At 40.1% G+C, this 23,515-nt stretch overlaps 1 protein-coding gene and 1 pseudogene across 3 annotated transcripts in view; one reads left to right on the forward strand and one right to left on the reverse strand.

The window, feature by feature from the left end:
• The window catches only part of AP4S1 (adaptor related protein complex 4 subunit sigma 1), a 50,295-nt gene extending 26,999 nt beyond the window's left edge, over positions 1 to 23,296 (forward strand). Inside the window, exons 2-7 of one of the 3 annotated variants that reach the window (XM_047862933.1) lie at positions 1,910 to 2,085; positions 2,727 to 2,929; positions 6,121 to 6,207; positions 7,051 to 7,119; positions 13,445 to 13,456; positions 22,676 to 23,296. In XM_047862933.1, the coding sequence (XP_047718889.1) occupies positions 2,792 to 2,929; positions 6,121 to 6,207; positions 7,051 to 7,119; positions 13,445 to 13,456; positions 22,676 to 22,804 (435 nt within the window). In that variant the 5' untranslated portion in view covers positions 1,910 to 2,085; positions 2,727 to 2,791 and the 3' untranslated portion in view covers positions 22,805 to 23,296. The remainder of the gene's footprint in view (positions 1 to 1,909; positions 2,086 to 2,726; positions 2,930 to 6,120; positions 6,208 to 7,050; positions 7,120 to 13,444; positions 13,457 to 22,675) is intronic. The other 2 variants (XM_047862934.1, XM_047862932.1) reach the window with 2 other exon arrangements.
• On the reverse strand, positions 8,825 to 9,386 carry LOC125167975 (ubiquitin-40S ribosomal protein S27a-like; annotated as a pseudogene).
• Positions 23,297 to 23,515: the final 219 nt, after the last annotated feature.

A 23,515-nucleotide genomic window follows, 5' to 3' on the forward strand; every position in this document is an offset into this window, starting at 1 on the left:
AGCTGTCAGCACAGAGCCCGATGCAGGGTTTGAACCCACAAACTGTGAGATCATGACCTGAGCCGAAGTTGGACACTTAACCAGCAGAGCCACCCAGATGCCCTGAAGATTGTTTTAAACTTTGCTAACTTTGCTAAAAGGGACTAAAAGAATGGGTGATAACTTAATTTACTAGTTGCTGGCCATAATTTACTGGCAGTAATTTGTGAGAAGAAAAGAAGCCCTTAATACCAAATGACTAAACAGAGTATGTTGCAATCCCACCTACAGTAGTGAGCCTATCTTCCTGGAAAAGGGAGTGAATGACCACAGCCCTTCCCCCCACTGGCACAGCTGCCATGTCCCCAGCTGGGTCTAGATAACATCCTGTTCTGCACCCTGAATGAACACAGTAGCCCAGGCTTTGCCAGACTGGGCCTGGCTCTTTCTAGCTCTTAATGTTTGGAATTGTTGTGAGATAACCACCTGTCTGATAGGGTTCAGGAAATGAGATGAACTGGGAGGGCAAAAAATAACACAAAACTTAGTCTAAGAATTATCCCATAATCTGTTGCAACTTTCTCTGTAGAATTATTCCAAATTTTACAAGTTCATTTAAGAACTATTATTAACCTTGGTCTTTTGCACTGAATTTTAAAGGATATTCCAAAATGTGAATATGATACTGGCAGGTGAGTCAGTGAGGTAGTTCTGATACTCGTAATGAAAGAAGCACTGGCCAGATGGCTGAGCGTCCGACTTTGGCTCAGGTCATGATCTCACAGTTTGTGGGTTCAACCCAGCGTCAGGCTCTGTGCTGACAGCTTAGAGCCTGGAGCCTGCCTTGGATTCTCTGTCTCCCTCTTTCTCTGCTCCTCCCCTGCTTGCGCTCTGGTCTCTCTCTTGAAAATAAATAAACATTAAAACAAGAAAGAAAGAGAGAGAGGGAGGGAGGGAGGGAGGGAGGGAAGAAAAGAAGAGAAAGGAGCACTAGTCATTGTCAATATTGTGCTCTTTTGCACTGATCATTTCAAAATACAGAATAAGTATAGGAAGAACAAGCACGAGATTCAATACACCTGAGTTAGAAATAAAACTGCAAGCATGAACCCTTGAGTGATAAGGACAAGTTAGCAGGTGTCAGGGATCTGTGCATGAGCTTGACCTCTGAGCTGCACCTCATTTCTGACCTAAAGTAATATAGAGACTATGGGTGTTTAACATCCCTAAACTTCAATTTGCTTGGCCTTAGAATGGGGATAACACAAGTACCTGACTCAGATACTTGTGAGAATAAAGAAAATATATAAATTGCTTGATGTAGGACCTTACATAGGACTTGTTAGAGGGCCTTATGGGGGGACTTTGGCAAAGAGTGGAGATTACTACTATGGCTTCCAACACTGAGGAAAGAAAAGTTCACTCTAGATCTTGTCTCCACTGCCCATAAAATAAAGTTCACATTCCTTAGTGTGACTTCTAAAGCCAACTTTATTTTATGTGAGCAGCTCAATTTCCTGCAACTATTATGCTTGCCCCCTGAACTACATCTGCAGTGAACTTTACAAAGCTACCCCTGTTTTCTCTGCCCCACAGTCCCTCATTCTTCAAGATCTTGCTTAAATGCCCCTTCCCTGGAAAGCCATTTCCAACTCTCCCATGATGTTCCCTATCCTCCCTTCTGTGTACCATAGACGTATACCTGTCCCCATCACAACTCATCTCCTTGTACTGCTATTACTTGTTTACCTACCTGGGACCTTTGCTAGGGGTAAAGATCAGAAGATCAGAAATCACTACTTCTTAATTTTCCATCAGACAGAACTTTATAGTTCTAGTACAAATACCCTCCACTCTGCCTTTCATGTACTGAATTTTTGCTCAAGCAATGAGAAATTGCTTATATTCTTCATATCCTTTTGAATATTAGCAGAAGCTGAAGAAAAATAGCCTGGCTGTGTCCTTATAACCTCAACACAGTCGGTAGGATGAAGAAAATCAGACCACAAGTTAGACCTACGTCAACTCGTAACTTGTCCTCTCAGGATGGCTCCAAGTCTGAATCTCCCAAGGAACACATTTCCAGGCAGTACTGGATTACAGAAGGTAGGGGACGGCATTCACTCAGGTCTTATATCAGTGCCATACTCAGCAGGGAGCAGTTCTATCCATTTTGGGAAATCTCCATAATTTTCAACTTCTGAACTTTTTAAGACCTTTCTGCATTTTTACGTGTGTATGACTTGAGTGGTGTGATCAATGTTTCTGTAAATATTTACTGTGTTTTTCTATTTCACTTAATGCCAGCAGTTTTGTACTTTAATAAAATGTTCTATTCCCTCTCTCTCTGCCCCTCTTCTGCTTGTGCCCTGTCTCTCTCTCTCGAAAGTAAATAAACATTTTTTAAAAATTTTAAAAATGTTCTAAACATTTCAAAAAAAAAAAAAATCACTGCTTCTTCCTCTTTGTAATCTCTTAGTACTTGACACATAGTTGGCGCCAAAAAAAAAAGATGAATCAAATGAACAAATAGGAGTAGAAGGACTGTGGAGACTCAAAATTATGTTTTGGAAGATAGCTAATGAAAATGTATGTTTAGTTACTTATTAAAACCTCATTTAATTAATAGAAGTAAAGATCAGTATTATCAGATCACATTTTATTTACTTCTGCTTCATATGTAGAACACATTTAATACTATTCTTTGAGGACTGATCTCACCTTTTCGTTGTTCTTTCATCCCTCAGGTTCTAGTTTCAGATACCCCTTGACATAACTTTTGAACTATCCGGAAAAATACTGGCCAGGAAAAATGATAAAATTTTTCCTCATGGTGAATAAACAAGGGCAGACCCGACTTTCTAAGTACTATGAACATGTGGAGATTAATAAGCGTACACTTCTGGAAACGGAAGTCATAAGGAGCTGTCTCTCCCGATCCAATGAGCAAGTAAGTTTCTGATTCTCTCTTTTATCTCTGTATTCAACTTGTCAATGGCAGGTCTGTTATTACTGAGTCTCAAGGGCCATCGTTTTCTTTGAACTACATTCTTTCCATAGCTATTAGGGACAATAACAAATGAAGTGACATGAAGACTGAAGCATAGCTCTCTTTATATCCCCTTAAGGAAAATACAAACAAGGAGAACCAGGAAACATCTTGAGTTCTTATTTAGGCCAGCATATTTGTCTCAATGCACTGTGGAAGTGGCAGCTCAAATTTATTCCAGCTAATAGACATCTTCTTTTTTTTTGTTCACATGAATTTAGCCCTTACAACGCTCAGGAGTGCCTCTAGCAGGTGGCTTTCTTTAAGCCAAGGGACGAAGGTCAGATGATTGGTATAGAGGTGAGCACTCGAGACAGACTTGGTGCCAGAGGATGACAATATGATCCTCACATGAAGTGTAATTTTTTTCCTGCTTATCGTTTTTATAAACTTAACACCAACGTAATACTAGAACTAGTGACTTAAAAACAAAACAAATTTGGGGTGCCTGGGTGGTTCAGTTGGTTAAGTGTCTGATTTCAGTTCAGGTCATGATCTCACAGTTCATGGATTAAGCCCCTCGTCGGGCTCTGTGCTGACAGCTCAAAGCCTGGAACCTCCTTCGGATTCTGTGTCTCCCTTTCTCTCTGCCCCTCCCCTACACGCACTCTGTCTCCTCTCTCTCTCAAAAAAAAATAAAAATAAAAAATAAATAAACTTTAAAAAATAAAATAAAAAACCAACAAATTTGATTGGAACTTGTCTTGTGTTATGATGTAGATGGAGTAAGTGGAAGTTAAAAATTAATAGCATATAGTAAATCTATCCATTCTGTCAAAATTGAGGTTAAATAAAATCATTAAAATAATAACGAATAGGAATTTTAAAAACTGAGTTCATTTTTACAAAGAAGTTTACTTGGATAATTACTGAATCCAGGTCCTAAACTTTGAGTCCACTGAAAATCACTGAACAAAGTGCAGCAAAATCAGAAAGCTTGTTTAAATCGCCCATTAATTTTGCCACTTCTCCATGTCACAGCATATGTAGAAAGGCTGCCTGTGGGAACCCCTGCTAAGTCTTAAAATATTAAGGTCCATCTGTGCTCAGAAGTTACATGTTGGAACTGTGTTTCCCTTGGCTTCTAAATTGATTTTCCAGTCTCAACATCTCAGAGTCCTCTTTGAATTACCACTTTGGCCTGCCATCGCACACACCGCCTCACTTAGTTGTCTAAAGGGAACAGAAACTATTAAAGGGCCGTGTTAATAGCCACATACTTTAAGTAAACATAAACAAACTCCAGAAGCATTCCTGTTGAATCCTTCTGCAGAATGCAGGCGCTGCACAATTTCAGGCACTATTTTCACTGATAGGTTACCCTTGGAAATACATGCTTTGGAATGAATATACTGTTACATAATTTTGAAGCATTCTAAATTATTTTAGATTTTAAAAGGAACTCCCTGGGCTTTGGGATAATTAGGCACTGAAGTAACACAATCTCAGCTTAGTTTTTATGTTATCCACAAAGGTACTTCGTTGTTTTGTTGTTGTTGCTGTTGTTTTGTCTTTTTGTTGTTGTTGTTGTTGTTGTTGTTGTTGTTGTATGTCAGAAACTCCTGAGAGGCTTTGAAAAATGTTCTTTAGTTCTTTCAACAAGGATGTATTTCCTTGAAAGATCCAACTGAGCAGAAATCACACTGGCTCTACAGTGAACAAAAGCTGCAGAACAGTCCTGTACTTCTTTTATCATAATTTTATTTCTTTTTTTTTTTATTTGAGAGAGAAAAAGAAAGGGGGAGGGACAGAGAGAGAGAGAGAGAGAGAGAGAGAGAGAGAGAGAATCTCAAGCAGGCTCCATGTTCAGCGCACAGCCCGACATGGGGCTTGATCCCACAACCCTCCGATCATGACCTGAGCTGAATTCAGAAGTCAGATGCTCAACTGACTGGGCCACCCAGGTGCCCCTATCCTAATTTTAAATAAGAGCCCCAAATGCCTCCATTTTAGATTCTCAAATGACTTTCCTATGGAAGAAATTTCACAATTAAAACTTACCACTTCATCTCCAGGTACACCAAAAGCAATTCGGGCACCAAAAGCGATTATGCCAGTGCAAAAAGCCATACAATTCATGTTCAGTCACATTTGGTCAACCACACCCAACAGTCCAAAGAAAGGGCAACAATGTGCTGTTAGCCTGCTGTCCAATTTCTATCTACCCAGTGCCTTCCCAACACCCTTTGTACAATGGATGTAGGAGAGAGATGAATGGGGAGGGAGTTGTTTTATCCACAAGTCAGTGGTGGTAAACTAGTTATTAACTCCTAGGAAGCAATGTTTACAATGGGAGATTTTGACTATCATCTGCCCCACAAAAGCCAAGATTTTAAATAATTTATAAAAGAGTCTACATTGATTCTTTTCATGGGTCTAGAAAAAAGAAATCAAGATTTTTCTTGATACATACATGTATGTATGCCGTATATATTTGGCTGTTCACTGGCTATTAAATAGGACAAAACAAAATCTCTGATTGCTTCCAAAAGAGCCTAGCGGAAATGGAAAGAAGAAAATCTTTGTCATGTTGGCTTATTTTCATGTTGGGGGCAGTCTGGTACCTTTGCCTGCTGACTTCCACACAGAGCAAAGCAAAGGAATGAGAAGGAGTTCAGGGGGAACCCACGTGGATGCTCAGAGCCTTTTTTTCTAGACCCCTTCTCTGCCTCCCGCTAGAGATGCTTCCATAGTCCCCTGAATATTGTGAAGAGGCATCCAACAAAGATTGTTTAACATTTTTAAATTGTAGATTTCTAGGAATGTGTTGACCCAATACTGAAATCAGAACCTAGAAATTATGCATGCCATTTTGAAGAAATACTTGTTGTCAGGGCACCTGGATGGCTCAGTCATTTGAGCGTCCGACTTCAGCTCAGGTCATGATCCCACAGTTTGTGGGTTCAAGTCCTGAGTCAGGCTCTGTGCTGACAGCTCAGAGCCTGGAGCCTGCTTCAGATTCTGTGTCTCCCTCTCTCTCTGCCCCTCCCCTGCTCATGCTCTGGTTCTGTCTCTCAAAAATGAATAAACATTAAAAAAATTAAAAACACTTGTCAACTATAGCAATTAGTATCTAATTGTGTTTTTTCTAGTGCTCTTTCATTGAATTTAAGGATTTTAAGCTGATATATCGACAGTATGCAGCTCTCTTCATTGTGGTTGGAGTTAATGACACTGAGGTAAGATAAGAGAGGAGCCTATGGAAAATGCAAGAAAACTAAGAATAATAGTCTGATTTTTATTCCTCCGTAAATTGATATATTCCTCCCTACTTGCCTACCTAAGAATTATCTTGACTCTTGAAGGATCTTGGTTTCTGTCAAGGTTAGGGAAAGCTGTGTGGAAAAGAAATACCTGGGATTTTTCTTGGATTAGATGAGTAGCTTGTGCGGAAGCACAAAACCACAGAATGCCTTCCTCAACCCTAAGCAATACCAATGTCCTACCGTGTTCTTTGTGGCACACTGGGGCAGCTTAGACATGTGTACAGGCCAGTCAGTTGTAGCGTTAAATACTGGCTCATATACAAGAAGCCAGAGCAAATGATAAATATGGTTGTGTTGTGATTGAATTTCCTCAGATTTAGTTCACCTTTCCAGAAATGTCAGTCCCAGATCAACAGTACCTGTGGCTATTGAATCCTTGAAAAACTGTTTAAGATCTAAAATACTTGGAAATCTCAAGTTGCTTATTTTTTATGTGTGAACCAAACCTTGAGGTAGTTTCCCCATCTTCACAAACAGAAAAGTAGTGGCAAGAAGATCCTGAAAAACTGCTTCAGCCACTTGATGACGAGGTCAGGGAGTAGTGCTCAAAACCCTAAACACTAGACTCGGTCTGGTTTCAGTCCAGCTAAACTCATTATGAACTTAAAATCTTAGAGGTTAAGATTTTTGACATTTCCCCTACCGATAAGCGTCTTTCCAACAAGTGAGTCATAGAACCATTCTGAATATTTGTCCGTGTCCAATTTCCACATGAGCTATACTAAAACTAATTGTACCCTTCCTTTTTTATTTTAGAATGAGATGGCAATTTATGAATTCATCCATAACTTTGTGGAAGTTTTAGATGAATACTTCAGCCGCGTGGTAAGTCTAAAAACTAAAAAAATGGTTTTTGTCTTCAACCCAACTTCCCAGAAATAGGTCTATATCAAGAACACATGTTAATATAGAACTTCAATGTGCAAAAGTTAAAACTCAAATGAGGCCACATTTTCTTTACCTTTCCTTCTGGCTCATCAAAGTGTTACAAACCTATGTGTGCCTTAGATCTTTATAAAGACTTAGTTCTGCAAGACTGAGAACCTCTTATGTCTTTCTTTTAACAGACTTTGCTATTTAATTTATTCTCCCTCTCTTATTTTTCTTTTGCTTTCCCTCCTAAGGCACTAGGACCCTTTTTAGTTTAGGAATCATTTCTATCCAAACCCTTGCTTTGATGGTCAAAACCAACTCCCCTTAAGGAACACATGAGTTCCTTCCCCAAAACCCCTTTTTAAAAAAATGAAATGGAACAAAACAAAACAAAACCCCAGCTGTATTGAAATATAATTTACATACCCCAAAACTCACCCATTTAAAGCATGCAGGCCTTTTTGGGCACCTGGCTGGCTCAGTAGGTAGAGCGTGTGACTCTTGATCTCGAGGTTGTGAGTTTGAGCCCCACGTTGGGTGTAGACATTACTTAGAAATAAAATCTTAAAAAAGAAATTAATTAAAATAAAGTTTATAGGTTTTAGTATTTACACGAGTTGTGCAACCACCACACAGTCAATTTTAGAATATTTCCTAACCCCAAACAAACACCATACCTATTAGCATTTCCTTCCCAGTGATCCCCCTCCACCTGCTCCAGGTCTACTTTCTATCTCTATAGGTTTGCCTCTTCTAGACGTTTCATGTAAATGGAATTGTATAATATGTAGTCTTTTGTGACTGGCTTTTTTTACTTAACATAATGTTTTCAAGATTCATCCATGTTGTATCAGGTATCAGTACTTCTTTCCTTTTTATTGCCAATTAATATTCTGCTATATGGATATACCACATATTATTTATTTATTCATTAGTTGATGTATATGTGGGTTATTGATACTTTTTGGCTCTTATGAATAATGCAGCTTTGAACATTTGTGTAAATATTTTTGTGTGGCATCATAGTTTTAGTCTACCTAGGAGTGGGATTGCTAGGTGATATGGTAATTCCATGTTTAACATTTTGACGCACTGCCAAACTGTTTTCCAAAGTGGCCGCATGATTTAAATTCTCTTTAACAGTGGTTGAGGGTTCTAATTACTCCATGTTCTTACCAAAGTTTGTTATTAACTGTCTTTTTGATTATAGCCATCCTAGTGGGTATGAAGTGGTCTAGAGGCCAATCAATGGTGGTTTTGATTTGCATTTGACTACTGGACAACAAACATTGAGGAGCTTTTCATGTGTTTATTGGCCATTTGTATATCTTCTTTGGAGAAAAAGTCTTCAAATCCTTTGCCCATTTTTCGCTTGCACTATTTGTCTTTTTATTGTTGAGTTGTAAGAGTTCTTTCTATATTCAGAATACAAATCTCTTTGAGTGAATTGACTGAATACAAAAACAAATCTATTTGATTGAACTAACTTGAGTACCTATCAGATATAATTTAAAAATATTTTCTCCCCTTCACTGGCTTTCTTTTCACTTTCTTGATAGTGTTCTTTGAATTACAATAATTTTTAATTTTGATGAAGTTCAATTAATTTTTCTTTTGTTGCTTATGTTTTTGGTGTTATGTCTAAGAAGGCTTTCGAGCACCTGGGTGGCTCAGTTGGTTCAGTGTCTGACTCTTGATTTCACCTCAGGTCATGATCTCACAGTTCCCTAATGTCATGAAGATTTACTCCTGTGTCTTTTATTAACCCATACACAATTTCTTGTCTTCAGGTTTGTTGAAGCAATACGTCAGGCAACATTTGCCACCATAATGTCTGTCAAAGTGGCTAGCACCACATTCATCTGAAGGGCACTCCTGACAAAGGGACTGATTTTGACATTCTCATCCAACTTGCAGTATTTCAGGATGGCCAGTTTAACCTTCTTTCTCTTATGCTTATTCTTCTTGGAAGTGGTGTTTAGACTTCTTCCTTTTCTTAGCACCACACAAAGTCTCAACACAAGATGAAGAGTGGGCTCCTTTTGCAGTTGTAGTCAGAGTATATCCATCTTCCGGTTGCTTCCAGCAAAGATCAGTCTCTAATGACCAGGAATGCCTTCCTTATCCTGAATCTTGGCCTTCACATTTTCTGTTGTATTTGAGGGTTCAGCCTCAAGAGTGATGATCTTCTCCATAAGGGTTGTCATGAAAATCTGCATCCTGGTGGTGGTTCCAGATGGCAGATTGGAAAAGCTTGAGTAATTTTTGTATATGCTATGAAGTGGGGTATAACTTCATTCTTTTGTATGTGGCTATCCAATTTTCCCAACACCATTGGTTGAAAAGACTGTTCTCCACCACCCTCTTAGTGAATTGTCTTGCACCCTTGTTAAAAATCAGTTGACCACAAGTGTAAGGATTTACTGAGGCACTTGGGTGGCTCAGTCTTTTGAGCATCTTAGTTTGATTTCAGCTAAGGTCATGATCTCATGGTTCCTGAGATCAAGGCCTGAGTTGGGTTCTGTGCTGACAGTGTGGAGCCTGCTTGGGATTCTCTGTCTCCCTCTCTCTCTGCCCCTCCCCTGCTCATATTCTCACACTCTCTCTCTCTCTCAAAAATAAATAAACATTTAAAAAAAAATTTTTGTTTTAATGTTTACTTATTTTTGAGACAGAGAGAGACAGAGCATGAATGGGGGAGGGTCAGAGAGAGAGGGAGACACAGAACCCGAAGCAGGCTCCAGGCTCTGAGCTGTCAGCATAGAGCCTGACACAGGGCTTGAACTCACAGACCGCGAGATCATGACCTGAGCCGAAGTTGGATGCTTAACCGACTGAGCCACCCAGGCGCCCTGATAAACATTTTTAACAAAAGAGCGCATGTTAAAAAAAAAAAAAGAATCAGTGAAGGTGTTTTACTCTGCTCCCATAGGCCTTCCTGAGCCTTAGTTAGATATTCTTGAGAGGTAGTAGTGGCACAAGCTGAGTTTTCAAAGTTGTTATGTTTCTTTCATTTTGCTTTAAATTGTTTTTTAATGTTTATTTATTTTTGAGAGAGAGAGACAGAGCATGAGCATGAGCAGGGGAGGAGCAGAGATAGAGAGGGAGACACAGAATCCAAAGCAGGCTCCAGGCTCTGAGCTGGAAGCACAGAGCTCAATGTGGGGCTCGAACTCACGAACCATGATATCATGACCTGAGCCCAAGTCAGATGCTTAACCGACTGAGCCACCCTGGCACCCTTCTTTCATTTTGCTTTTAAATACAAGGATTTGGAAGAAACTGTTTCTAGGCTGCTTCTTCCTGAAGCAGTGAGTGAAATCTCCATAATAAGTAATATTGAGTTCACTAAAGCCTGCTAAGGGCAAAACTCATGTTAAGAAGTTATATCTTCAGCCTAACTCCTAATACCAGAATTGTTTGGCAAATTCCTTCTGCATGGGACAATCAACTAGCCTGTCTTCATTGCCTTAGTGCAGTGGTTTTCAAAGTGTTGTTCCCAGCGACATAAACATCACCTGGGAACTTACTAAAAATACAAATTGTGGGCCCACCTCAAAGTGTTGAATCAGGAATTCTGGGTTGAGGTTCAGCAATCTGTGTTGGTTTTTTTTTTTTTTTTTTTTTGAGACAGAGAGAGACAGAGCATGAACGGGGGAGGGGCAGAGAGAGAGGGAGACACAGAATCGGAAACAGGCTCCAGGCTCTGAGCCATCAGCCCAGAGCCTGACGCGGGCCTCGAACTCCCGGACCGCGAGATCGTGACCTGGCTGAAGTCGGACGCTTAACCGACTGCGCCACCCAGGCGCCCCAGCAATCTGTGTTTTAACAAGCCTTCTGTATGATTCTGATGCATATTTAAATTTGAGACCCACTAACTTAATGCATGAGGCTTACTGTCAGCCACTTCCTCATTCAGGGGTTGGATCTTGGAATTGCCTCGTGGCCTGCAGGATGGCAGTGCATCTAGTTAGGAAGGAAGTAGTGCTGAAGCTGGAAGATGGCAAGGAGTCAGGCCTTTCCAGACTGGCCTTGAGGAGACAGGGGCCACTGAGGCTGGCTTTAAACTCCATGTTTGTATTGACTGCTTGGAGAGGATGCCATAAATCAGCACTGACCAATAAATATAACTTTCTGCAGTGATAGAATTGTTCCGTGTGTGTTATCCAGTACAGTAGGCACCAGACATGTATGGCTTTTCAAAACTTGAAATGTGATTACTGTAAAGGAGGAAGTGAGGAATTTAATTTTAGTTCATTTAATTTACCACATGATGCTAGTGGTTACCATAGTAGACAGCACAGCTCTAGCTCCTGCTCAATCCTGACAACACTGTCTTACTTACTTACTTATTTATTTATTTTTGAGAGATAGAGAGAGAGAGAGAGAGAGGGAGAGAGAGGGAGGGGCAGAGAGAGAGGCAGACAGAGGATACCAAGCAGGCTCCACACCATCAGTGCAGAGCCTGAAGCAGGGCTCAACACAGGGCTCGAACTCACGAATAGTGAGATCATGACCTGAGCTAAAATCAGGAGACACTTAACTGACTGAGCCACCCAGGCCCCCCTGACTACCACTCTCTTAAGACAGATTGGTTTGCAAGTCAGGGTCTGTGATTCAGAGCTGGCCATGTTCAGCCATTTTAAGGCAACACCTATCAAGAAGAATAACATTTCCCAAAAGAGTAATGTTTTAAACCTGGGATGATAAGAGTGAGTACAAGGGCTATCATTGCTAAGGTTTTTGAAATTATTATTATTATTATATTCAGTGACTGAGAATAAATAGCACATTGCTGAATTCTTGCTGTAATTCTGGGAAGAGAGTCAGTGACCACATAAAGCACAGAAGTGAAGATTAGAATTTAATGTAAACTGGTGATTACACAGGACTCGGACAGTACTGGGAGATGACTCAGTTTAGGATGACAGTAGCAGAAAGGAGAGAAAAGCGGAGGGAAAAGAATACTATGGGAAAGAAAATAGAATCTGTCCCACTCAAAGAATGCCTTGTCATCTAAGATTTATTTTTAGGTTTGTGAGTTTTAAACATTCTTTCTGAGGCTATTTTTAATCTTAGTTTCCAAATCTTAAATTTGGAGATCAGTCTCATGCTGTCTGGGCTGAAGGAAGCATCTCAGCATCACGTTTCAAAACAAAAAGCCAACCCAGTTAGCTTCAACGGAGGCAGTTTTGCAAGAGAGGACAGTGGCTGTTGAGGTGGGCTCAGCGTTTTCAGTCCTTCACTTGACAAACCCGAAGTCCTTCCAGATACAAATTTAACTCTGTTTACTTTTTTCTCCCTCTACGACTTTTATTTTAAATGTTTATTTACTTTTGAGAGAGAGAGCATGAGCAGGGGAGGGACAGAGAGAGAGAGACAGAGAGAGAGAGAGAGAGAGAGAGACAGAAGATCTGAAGAGAGAGCCCAACACAGGGCTCGAACTCCCAAACCGTGAGATCACCACCTGAGTGGAAGTTGGATGCTTGACCAACTGAGCCACCCAAGCACCCCAACTTCTTTATGATATAAACATCTATGATCACTAAAAAAAATTAAAAATACATATAAGCAAAAAGAAAGGGGAGAAGATCATGAGTAAGTTCATGAACTACTGATAGATACTATTAGGTACATTTCCTTTTAGACTTTATGTATCTGTCTATATCCAACTACATCTGTATCTATCTTTACATATACATATATCCATGGGATAATACTGAATATACCGTGTTGTAACTTGCTTTTATTTAACAATGTCAGTACTTATATATCTGTATCCTCATTTGTGGATCTGCTATAATTTATTTAACTAGTCCCCCCTTGATAGATACTTAGCTTGTTTTCAATAATTTGCTACTATAAACAACATTACCCTGAACATCCTATCACACATTGTTATGCTGTTATCTAATTATCTCCTTAGGATAAACTTCTAGAAATAAAACTGATGGATTCAAGGGGTATGCATATTATTAAGGCTTTTGATACACATATCAAATTAGCTACACGTCATCTGAACAGGTTGAGTTAGTCTAGTCTCTCTACCTTTCCAAGATGAATTGTTCTGGTTGGCAAAATTCCTCTAAACTGCAGCCTGTTTTTCTTCTTAAAGAAAGCACAAGCCCAGACTCCGAGCCTTCCTGCTCTCACGCTTCTATGTACAGAGCTGCGTCCCCCACCTGCTCCCCGGCTTGTGGCCAGGGCAGCTGCTAACTGCTAAGCGCACGTGTCCCAGGGGCTCATTCTCATCCTTGTACTCTTTTCTCTTTTCCAGAGTGAATTAGATGTATCCTTTTTCAAAGCCATGAGCCAGGTTTTCCTCAGTACTTGGCAAAGCACAGGCTAGTCCTGGTCAGGTAAGTGCCCTGGGTCAGGAAAACAATTCAGCAGAATCCAGTATGCCGATCATCAACAACCAACAAGGTAGTCAGAGGTATGTAGCAGCTTTGCAGAAACAACCCTGCCCTTTTTTACAAAGATAATTCTTGTTATGATTTTTCTATTTTTCAGACATGGCAATACTATGGTAGTAGTTGATAATAACTGATATATAATAGTGTAACTTCTTATAAGCATATAGAATAGACCTTTCCAGAATCTAACACAGCCAGAAAGTGCTTGGTCCTCCTAGAGAGAATGGATTTTCATGGCTCCAGGTATAAATCTCCAGAAATCCCCCATGTGATCAGAATAAGGCCTTCAAGGATGATAAAATGGAGGGTTAAAGAAATTGCCTGACTTGTATCCATTTACTTTTATAGCAGAGAAAGCTCTCCTTTTCTTCACTTTCTTCTCCCTTTTAAATCAAAGTATGCCAGGGCCTCCTCAAATAAATATTATTTGCTTCAAATACTGCAGACCTGTGGATTTCAGCAGGGCCCCCTGGGCTTTGTAAGTACTCTGAGAAGCAAGTGGACTTTTTAAGTTAATTTTTACTACAAAAATCTGCATACCATTTGAAAACAATAAATGAAAGAATCCACTGGGAAAACATCAGGCTTAAATCTAGAATAGTAACATTAAAATAAATATATATTAATTATAACATGTTTATATATCGATATCTATATCGACATAGATATAGATATATATATCTATACCACACACATATCCATTAGACTGGTATATTTGGGGGAAATGGCCATTTAGCGCTTACTGTTGATAGAAAATGTCATCATGTTGATGACAAATTGGAGGCTGTATCTGGGAGCCTCTTTAAATTGACTGAGAAAATCTGAGTGCCCTCTAGTGGTGAGTGACCTAAATCTATGCTCCCTTTGACCTAGGATCCCCAAGACCAGGCCGTGTATTAAGGTGTTATTTTTATTCAGCATGTTACATTCCATTTTAACTAAGCCCTTTAAAGCAACTTACAATAAATCTCTTCCTCTTGTACAGGGGAATAATAAAGATGCCTTTTGATTTAAAAAATCAGGAAGATGGCAAAAGCTGTTAAGACACTTCATTAGGAGTACAGAAACCCAAGTTCTGCTTTCAAACCTGCCACCAAACTATATGTGTTGGACAAGACACATAACCCCTTTATTTCAAAATAAGAGAATTAGGCTAGAAGAGCTTTAATTCCCTCTCGGCCTTAGTATTTGATGTTGCCATGACTCTAAGTGAGCTGAGTTACCTTACACCTAGAACAGGAAGAAAGAGTCTAACTGGTCTAGAAGTTCAGAAAATTAAAGTGAGTCAGATATAACAGAGTACGTATTATAGCTGAACTTGTTGTATTGATGTGTCTTACGTACTAACTACAGGTAGAGACGGGTTTGTCTTTATAACCCTCTGGGGTATAGCCTAGCTCCAAGTCATGAGCTCCACCATTCTTTCTCTTTTCTTTTTTCTTAAAGATTTTATTTTTAAGGAATCTCTACACCCAAAGTCACAACCCTAAGATCAAGAGTCGCATGCTCTTCTGACTAAGCCAGCCAGGTGCCCTGAGCTCCAGCATTCTTGTCCAAATTTAATTTCCACACCAAGGCACACAGTTTGTATTCTTTCCCTCTATTTTACTTAGTTTCATTTTTGCCTTCCCTTCCTTTCTACCTTTTTTTTTTTTTTAAACATTTTATTTATTTTTGAGACAGAGAGAGACAGAGCATGAACAGGGAAGGGTCAGAGAGAGGGAGACACAGAATCTGAAACAGGCTCCAGGCTCTGAGCTGTCAGCACAGAGCCCGACGCGGGGCTCGAACTCACGGACCGCGAGATCATGACCTGAGCCGAAGTCGGCTGCTTAACCGACTGAGCCACCCAGGCGCCCCTACCTTATTTTTTTTTAATTGAAATACAATTAACTTACACGGTTAGTTGCAGATGTACCTCTGACTAACTGACATTTTACTGGCCTTAGGAATTACTTAGGCATATCCACCTGAAAGATTAGGAATTTTGCGTCGGTAAGAGAAGGGAACTAAGTCTTTCCAGACCTGGCAGTGTATGCCTTTGCTCCAGGCATAATTTCACATGGACTTCTGGTGGCCTAAAAGTGGAATGGGTAGCAGGGCAGGTAGGATATGAGATACCTGTCTTCTATTAACATTTTTAAAAGATTTCCACCCTCAGCCATCTGAAAAAAAATCTAATTAAAACCCATGTCTTTAGTCTGCCTCATACATAGTTTTTTTTTTTTTTAACTATCATGGGCCCAGGGAAGACTGCTACATGCCAGTTTCATAACAGTAAGACAAGGGAGCCTGTTGGAGATGCAGCCTCAGTTTCCTGCCCCCTTCTCTGTGCAGGACCATAGGTGTTCTGCATCACCACCCTGGTAGCCTGTAACCAGGAAGCTGCTGAAGCAGCTAACATTGTTTAGGTCTGCTGTGCCAGGAAAGCTTCCTCAAGCCTTGAAAAGCTGAAAACAAGCAACTTATAATCACTGCAGCCTGGAGCTGGTTCTCCCAACACTCAGAACACCCATCTTTGTGCTTGCTTGGGCTTAAGAAAGCTTTACTCGTCCGCCCACAGGAAACAGACATGTTTTTAGGTTTGGCTTTGGTGCAGCACCCGGAGGATGGAAGTCAAAACCTCACGGAATTCCCAAGAAGCCCTTTACTTGCAAGCTTTTCCTCCAGAAGCTTTATCAGCCTGAAGCACCTTAAGAATGGGGCAGCTTTCCAGAATCCACCTGTTTAGACTTTGAGAAATAAAATGCACCATTTGTATACAAGCCCTAGAATGGGCCTGTTCTAGTAGGACTAACATCACAGAACATGACAGATGAGATTTTAAAAAATGGCCTAAGCACAAGAAATCAGGACAGAAATTCCGACTTCTTGAAAACCCTTCCACTAAATGGAAACTGTGTGTTGCATTTAGTGTCAAGAGGGGCAGACTCTTGGGACCAAGCATGTCAGTGACATAAATCATTCACGTGCAGTGCAGAAGTTCCTATACACTCTTTGCGATCTACTCCACCTGCTGGGTTGAAATGTTGGCCAGAGAATTCCTGAGGCCCTGCTTCTTTAGGGAAAGTTTGCCCTATCACTCTAGTAGACTTATTTAAGACTTCCCATTCTGTGAATGAAGATGGTTTTTAGGAATCAGCTAATGAGCTTCTCCAGATGTGTTCAGCTATGTAGCCCCAGGTTTGCTGAATTCTCCAGACAAGTGATAATTCAAAGGAGCTGTCTCCACCTGCTTTGGTAAATACGGAATGGCACCAGTGAACAGTGCTGTGTGGGAGATGCCCAATTCCTCCTCAGTTCAGTGCATACTTACGGTATGTGTGAATGTACAGAAAACCTTAACAGCCTTTTTGGTATTTGGTGCCTTTAAAGAGGCTTAAAGACCTTGGTTTATTTGGGCTAGAGTAGAATCCAGGAGTGCTATCTTTAGACTTCAACAACTAGCGTCCCTTTCCTGGGTCCTGTGCTTTAGAGGGCAATACTCTGGCTCTCCTTCAGGAACATCTCTCTCTCCATGGGGTGAGGATGCTTATCCAGAGCCTGCAAGTACCCAATCCACTTCTTGACCACCCTTCAGCTACCTTGGTCCCCAAAACTCACTGGGTACCCATATACCTGAGCTTGCTGCTAGCAGGACTGGTATAGACCTCTCCCCAACCCTTACCCCAGGACTGGGGGGGGGGGGGGGGCAGGAATGACAGACAACCTGGGATAGTAGCTGGGGAACAGGCTGGAATCCCTATTTATATTGCAGTGCCACCTATACCATAAATATAGGGTAGGCCTAGAATCCAGAATGTTTTTCTTGATTCAAAAATATCTTTCAAATAAATCTTTATTTTCTAAGTCCTTAAAACCCAAAAGCCTGAGCAGTTCTAGAACCTTAAAGCTCATGTGGGTGATGTGAAAGTACCTCTTTATCGCAGTTGAGGGTGGGGGAGAAGGAAGGGCTTCCCTGCATCCTGCTTGCACTCTCTGTGACTCAGCTAATTTTCTTTTTTTTTTTTAATTTTTTTTTCAACGTTTATTTATTTTTGGGACAGAGAGAGACAGAGCATGAACGGGGGAGGGGCAGAGAGAGAGGGAGACACAGAATCGGAAACAGGCTCCAGGCTCTGAGCCATCAGCCCAGAGCCTGACGCGGGGCTCGAACTCACGGACCGCGAGATCGTGACCTGGCTGAAGTCGGACGCTTAACCGACTGCGCCACCCAGGCGCCCCATCAGCTAATTTTCTACCATAGTGCTCCCTGGAGGAATGAAGGCACCCAGGCAGCACTAATCAGCACCACCAAGATTTGAAGTCAGGCCCTGATTAGGGCCCAGAGCCCACTGTGGGGCATCAACCTCTTGTTCCTTCGTTACTATCCTAAAATTAGAAACACCTTTAGAGGTCCAGAAACCAGAATAGGGCTTCTCTGATTAGGAGATAATTTCAAACTGATTTAATGAGAAATCACAAAAGCACTTGTTCAACCAGGGGCTTTGGAAATGCTGGTAAGAAGAACAAAGTTCTCCAGGGAATCCCTCCAACACCACAGTGGTAGCTTCTAAATAAACTGAAATTGTCTCCATGTTCTGCCAGAAAGTCACAATAATAAATTAAGTCATTACCAAAAGATTTCTTTTGAGGTATTATGGAGTATGTGATTACATCAGGAATGGCTTGATATTGTCAGATAGGAGTAAACTAGCTCCCCTCTTCCTGAAGGTTACATTTAGAGTCCTAAGATTTGAGTACTTTGGAACTAGAAGAAAACTACACAATCATCAGGTTAAAACCTCATTTTTTAGATGAAAAGGCTGAAGCCCAGAGGGGTTCTGTGACATGTCCCAAAACATAGGGCTACTTTGGGACACAGCTGGTACCAGTCTCTGGGTTCCAGGGCCCTTGACTCCATGGCTATAAAATTAGAAGATTAAATTTGACATTATATATATATATATATATATATATATATACATATATATGTATATTTACATATATACATATATATATATTTTTACAAAATTTGTTATCATCTGGAGATTGTGGTGATTTAAGACTTAACAAGGCATTTATATAGTGCCTGTCACCATGCTATCTTGGTGTTGTCAAAGTTTTTCCTAATGTAGGAAAGAAGTTTTGGGGAAACCCTAGTTTTCGGTTGGAGGAGTCGGATATGATGAGGGTATCTGCCGGTCTTCGTAGAGCGTGCTCTCCAGGAGTGGCGTTCACATTGAGTAATTTCTAAACATCTTTTTTTTTCTTTTTAAGGTATGTAAATTGAAAGCAGGGCTGCAAGGGGTGAGAGCTGGCCCGTGGGCTCAGGGAGTGTGTCTTTGGGAAGGGGAGGCCCTGAGGGGCAAGGGAGCCAAAACCTTGTCAGCACGAGAGCTGCAGTTAGTGCTGTCATGAGTGAAGAGTCTCAGAATGATGAACAGTCCCCAAGGGAGTCAGCCATTTACCTGGGAAAGGGATGTGAAGGTTCCAGGTTAAACAGGTCTGCCCTCCGGACTTCTCCGACTCTCACTGGACTCTCACTGGCCTTCGCCGTCTCCTTATTTTCTCTAAGTGCGTTCTCTGCGTCCTTCGATGCCATATCCATCCGCCACTATACCTGCCCAAGTCAGCCTGCCTGCCTTCCGCCCACTCCTTTTGTTCCACGCTTCCGGCTTCCAGCTGTTTGACTCAGAAATAGGGACAGCGGGTTATGAGGGGCAACAGTGTTAGGGGAAAAAACAAGAGAAACGGACAGGCTCATTTGACCCAATGCTGACTTTCATATTTGTGTGATTTTACATAAATCTATATAAATTTAAAAAAAACTACACCTGGATGTCTTGTTGCTCTCAGAATATGAATGGGTCTTTAAGGAAAAACCTATTGAAAACAAACAAAACAAAAAAGATAAATTCCTTTTCAGTGGCCTAATTCACAGGAGGCAATACTAAGCCTAAAAGTGAGCAGCAGACTATATTACCAGTAGAGTATATCCCGGACTGTGCACTGTTGTGAGTCTTCTATAGAATAATATTTGAATTTTTGTAGAAAATGTGAACACAAGGCCCTTCACAGTTTACCTAATTTCATGGGAGACTGAATTAAAATATAAACAGGAAAGCAAGTTTTTTCCCCACCCCACTTAGTTTTTCAACAACTTTGTTAGCTAGGATCTTAAAAAGAAAGAAAGAAAGAGAAACCAAGGAAGACGACAAGGGATCTAAGACCAAAATCTAGAATTATACATTTTAGTTTCTAGGCTGAGTTCTGCCTTAGAATTGCTTTTCAAGTCCCATTTGAATGTATGCTGCTCAGTTTTCTCTTATTAAAGGATAAATAGACCACTACAGTGGTGTTAAATTACCATACTGAAAAAGTGATTTATGATTCAGAGACCAAAATTCCAATGTGGGAACCAGAAACATTTTAATTAGAAAATTGGTTTCAGGTGGCACTAATATTACTGGGGTCCTAAGATGTTCCACTTCAATCCACATTACACATAGAAATTCAGCAAGGCTTTTGGGTCTCAGGATTGGGAAAAAGTGGGGCTTTCTGAATCTGCTCTTTAGGAGGCTGGCTGTAGTTCACATCAGCTCCAACCACAGGGTGTCCACAAGGGGAAACCAAGTGCCTGATGGATCTTTAAGTCAGTCAAGTTCAGTGTAACCCCCAACTAGGACCCTCTTGAAAAAGTCCCTTCTCAGCTCGCCACAGTAATAGACCAACAGCCTGGGCCTTTGTCGCTTCATCCTATTTGAGATGTCAGGGTTGAAGCATGTTTGCCTATGTTTATTGCCACAGGGCTTTGCATTATAGGGCTTTTTTTTTGGTCCGTGCTCACCTGACATGCAGCTCAAATGCCATTATTCTTGGCTTCACCAGTGTGTACAAGTTGCTTATAAACCAAATCAAGATGTAAACAACAGCTGGATTCTTATTTTAAAGGAGTCACATGATTCCAGGTGGAAATCTTCTTTCAGGGTTTTGCCTCACACTGGATTTGGTCTGTGTTTTCCCTATATGGTGCCAGAAAGCTACATGGTTATTAAGGGTTTGAACCAGATACTCAGACAGGCAGTCACATGCCCACGGTACAGGGTGATCTCACTAAACAACTCATGTTTCTAGGATGTTGGGAAATTCAGACTTGTTGAAAGACTTTGTCTTTACAATGTGAGGATGTCAGTGGTTGATATGATTCAGCAGCAATTCTAATCTGAATTTCAAAACAAGTGGCTTCTTGCTCAAGGGGACATCTGAATTTTAGATCATCTACTTACCAAAGTCTTCAGCTTGATCCCTAAACTAACTCAAATAGACAGATTAAAATTAGATCTCCTCTCTCCAAGAAAATCATCTTGGATGAGTTCACATTTTCAATGCACCAAGGCTTTTCATTGCCCTTAATGAAAACAAAAGGGGATTCTGCAGGCCATTTTTCATGCAGCCCCCTGTGCTCCCCAACTCCACTTTGTACTGAGCTGACATTCCCACTTTGGCTTCTAAGTTCTGGCTTCTGGGTCTGATGGAGTCAAGGGCCTAGTATTCCAGTCCCAATTTGGTCATGGACAAAGCAATCATCATCTATATAATTGGAAGACATTATTAATAGGTATATCAGAGTAAAGCTTTTTTTTTTTTTTTTTTCTTTTCTGGGTCATTTAAGGACAGTTCCCATGGGTTCCTGAAAAACAGTTTATTCTGCTAGAGGACTATTTGCACAGAGCTTAATGAGATATTAATGCAGAGCCTAATAGGAACTTAAAAGTCATTCACAGGGTTGTATCATTTTCTGTAGATGTACTTCACTAAACAAATACAATATAGATTTGAACATGTGAAATTATTGAGAAAAAAACCAGGTGGTAACAATTCACTTTACCAAGGTTCACTATTTAATTATGAACTTCCCTAGTGCATTTAAATCACTCATTTGTTGACTGAAGTTTGTCTATCTGAAACAATGTTTCAATCAGCTGTTTGTTTTTTTTTTAAGAGACCAGGATCATGTTCTTTAAAGACATGGATTAATAAGCTATTAAAGTATAAAATTCAGAACCATTCAACTATTATCATCATCTCATTGTAGTTCCCATTCTCCTTTCACAAAAGTTCTCTGAAGGGGCTACTGGGAGAAGAACTTGGCTCCTTCCAATTAGCTAGACATTGTAGTCTAACAACATTTTCGTCTTCCCCCATGTGCTATACTGACTTTCCACTAAGAACATCAGTGGAAGTAGCTCTGTATTTCTCAAATGAGTATTTTTAGAACTGTTCATTTATGCAAGATAGTCTCATGAATTTCAGAATTTTTATCTACTTGGGAATTAAGTCAGCATTGACTTGCTTCCTTCATTCATATCTACTCTTGGTTATTTTTTTCTTCAGCGCGACAGAAAAGATAGCTTAAGACATGAGGTTTTGTAAAAGCATTTGGTTTTGGATGAAGTATTTAGGGCTGAGGGAGGGTATATACTTAGTAGCCTCAGGCCTCTCCTGAGAAGTGTAGAAGCAGAACCATCAAGCCAAAGCTGTGGCCGTAAATTCCAGCTCCTGGCAATTACCAGCCATGTGACCTTGGACAATGGCTCTGAGCGTATTTGCTCCATGCAAAATGAGGATAATGTGTAACATTTATAATAGAGTTGTAGAGAAGACTGAAAAAATTATGTAAAACAACACAATGCCTGGAACATGAGTATTCCATAAATCGTGGCTATTACTGTTGAGGTTATTATTGTCTGGGAAGACAATACTGTTCTTGTCCGGTCACCTTCTTGCCGATGTCATTTACTTTATTCTCTAGTTTATAGTAGATTCACTTTCCCTCTGGCTAAAAGGTATAGCTATTCCATTTCTGTGCACATAGGCCAATTAGCTTAACCAGGATGAAATTGGGTGTGCATGTGTACATTACGGTAATAATTTCTAAAATAGACACCAATTTTAAATCTAATTTCATAAATTCTGTAAAATAAACAATACTTCATGCGTAGACTAATTTACATGGGAAAAATTATAGGCTAAGTGGTTATTTAGTGTTACATGTTCATGTTAATAACATTTTTGTATCTCTAGAACTAATTTCCTTAATGTGAACTTAGATAATGTTTAATTTGGATAAAGTACACATTATTTTGGATGAGATGGTGTTGAATGGCTGCATTGTGGAAATGAATCGGGCAAGAATTCTTGCCCCTCTACTCATTCTTGATAAAATGTCAGAAAGCTGAATAATGGAAGTCTCTGCCAGGCAACATCAACTTGTGGAAGTGAGAATGCCATGGAATACCTCTTTACATCTGTAGCCCAAAAAGTCTGCAAGACTGTACCCTGCAAAATGGGGTACCCTTCCAAAGACATTTTATATAGGTGTTTTCCACAGTTCCTAAGTGGAAAACAAACTGTATTTTAAAATATGGTGTACAAAGAAAATTTTTCTCTAAGAGACAAATTTTATTTTCTAACCATAAGCATTTTTTCCCCACTTGTTCAACTTTTGTTGAGTTCTGAGGGTATCTTTTTTGTTCTTTGCTTTCCTTTGTATATTTAATTCAGGATAGCAGCATGAGAAGAACATGAGACAACTATCAGCCAATAAAGTTCTAAACACAGAGCACTTCGAATGTTTTCTGAATGCTTTTTCCTTAAAATGTCTTAAGTCCAAACTTCACTGAATTGTGTACCTAATAAAAATCGAGAATTAAATTTGATTTGCCAGTTTCTAAAAGCCTAATATCCATTTTATTGGCACTTGGTAATTACAATGTCGTCATGTAATTGATTCACTTATAATGTTACTACCAAAAACTGAGTGGTTATACATTAAAGGAGAGCCCTTACAACCATACTTTAGGCCATGCTGTAAATGGTTTGTCTTATTAGTAAACTTATTTGCAAATGAAGTTTACTTTAGTTCAAAGTCTAAAAACAGAATGCAAGAG

This window comes from Prionailurus viverrinus, chromosome B3 (genome assembly GCF_022837055.1).
Source record: "Prionailurus viverrinus isolate Anna chromosome B3, UM_Priviv_1.0, whole genome shotgun sequence".
In the NCBI taxonomy this organism is placed as follows: Eukaryota; Metazoa; Chordata; class Mammalia; order Carnivora; family Felidae; genus Prionailurus; species Prionailurus viverrinus.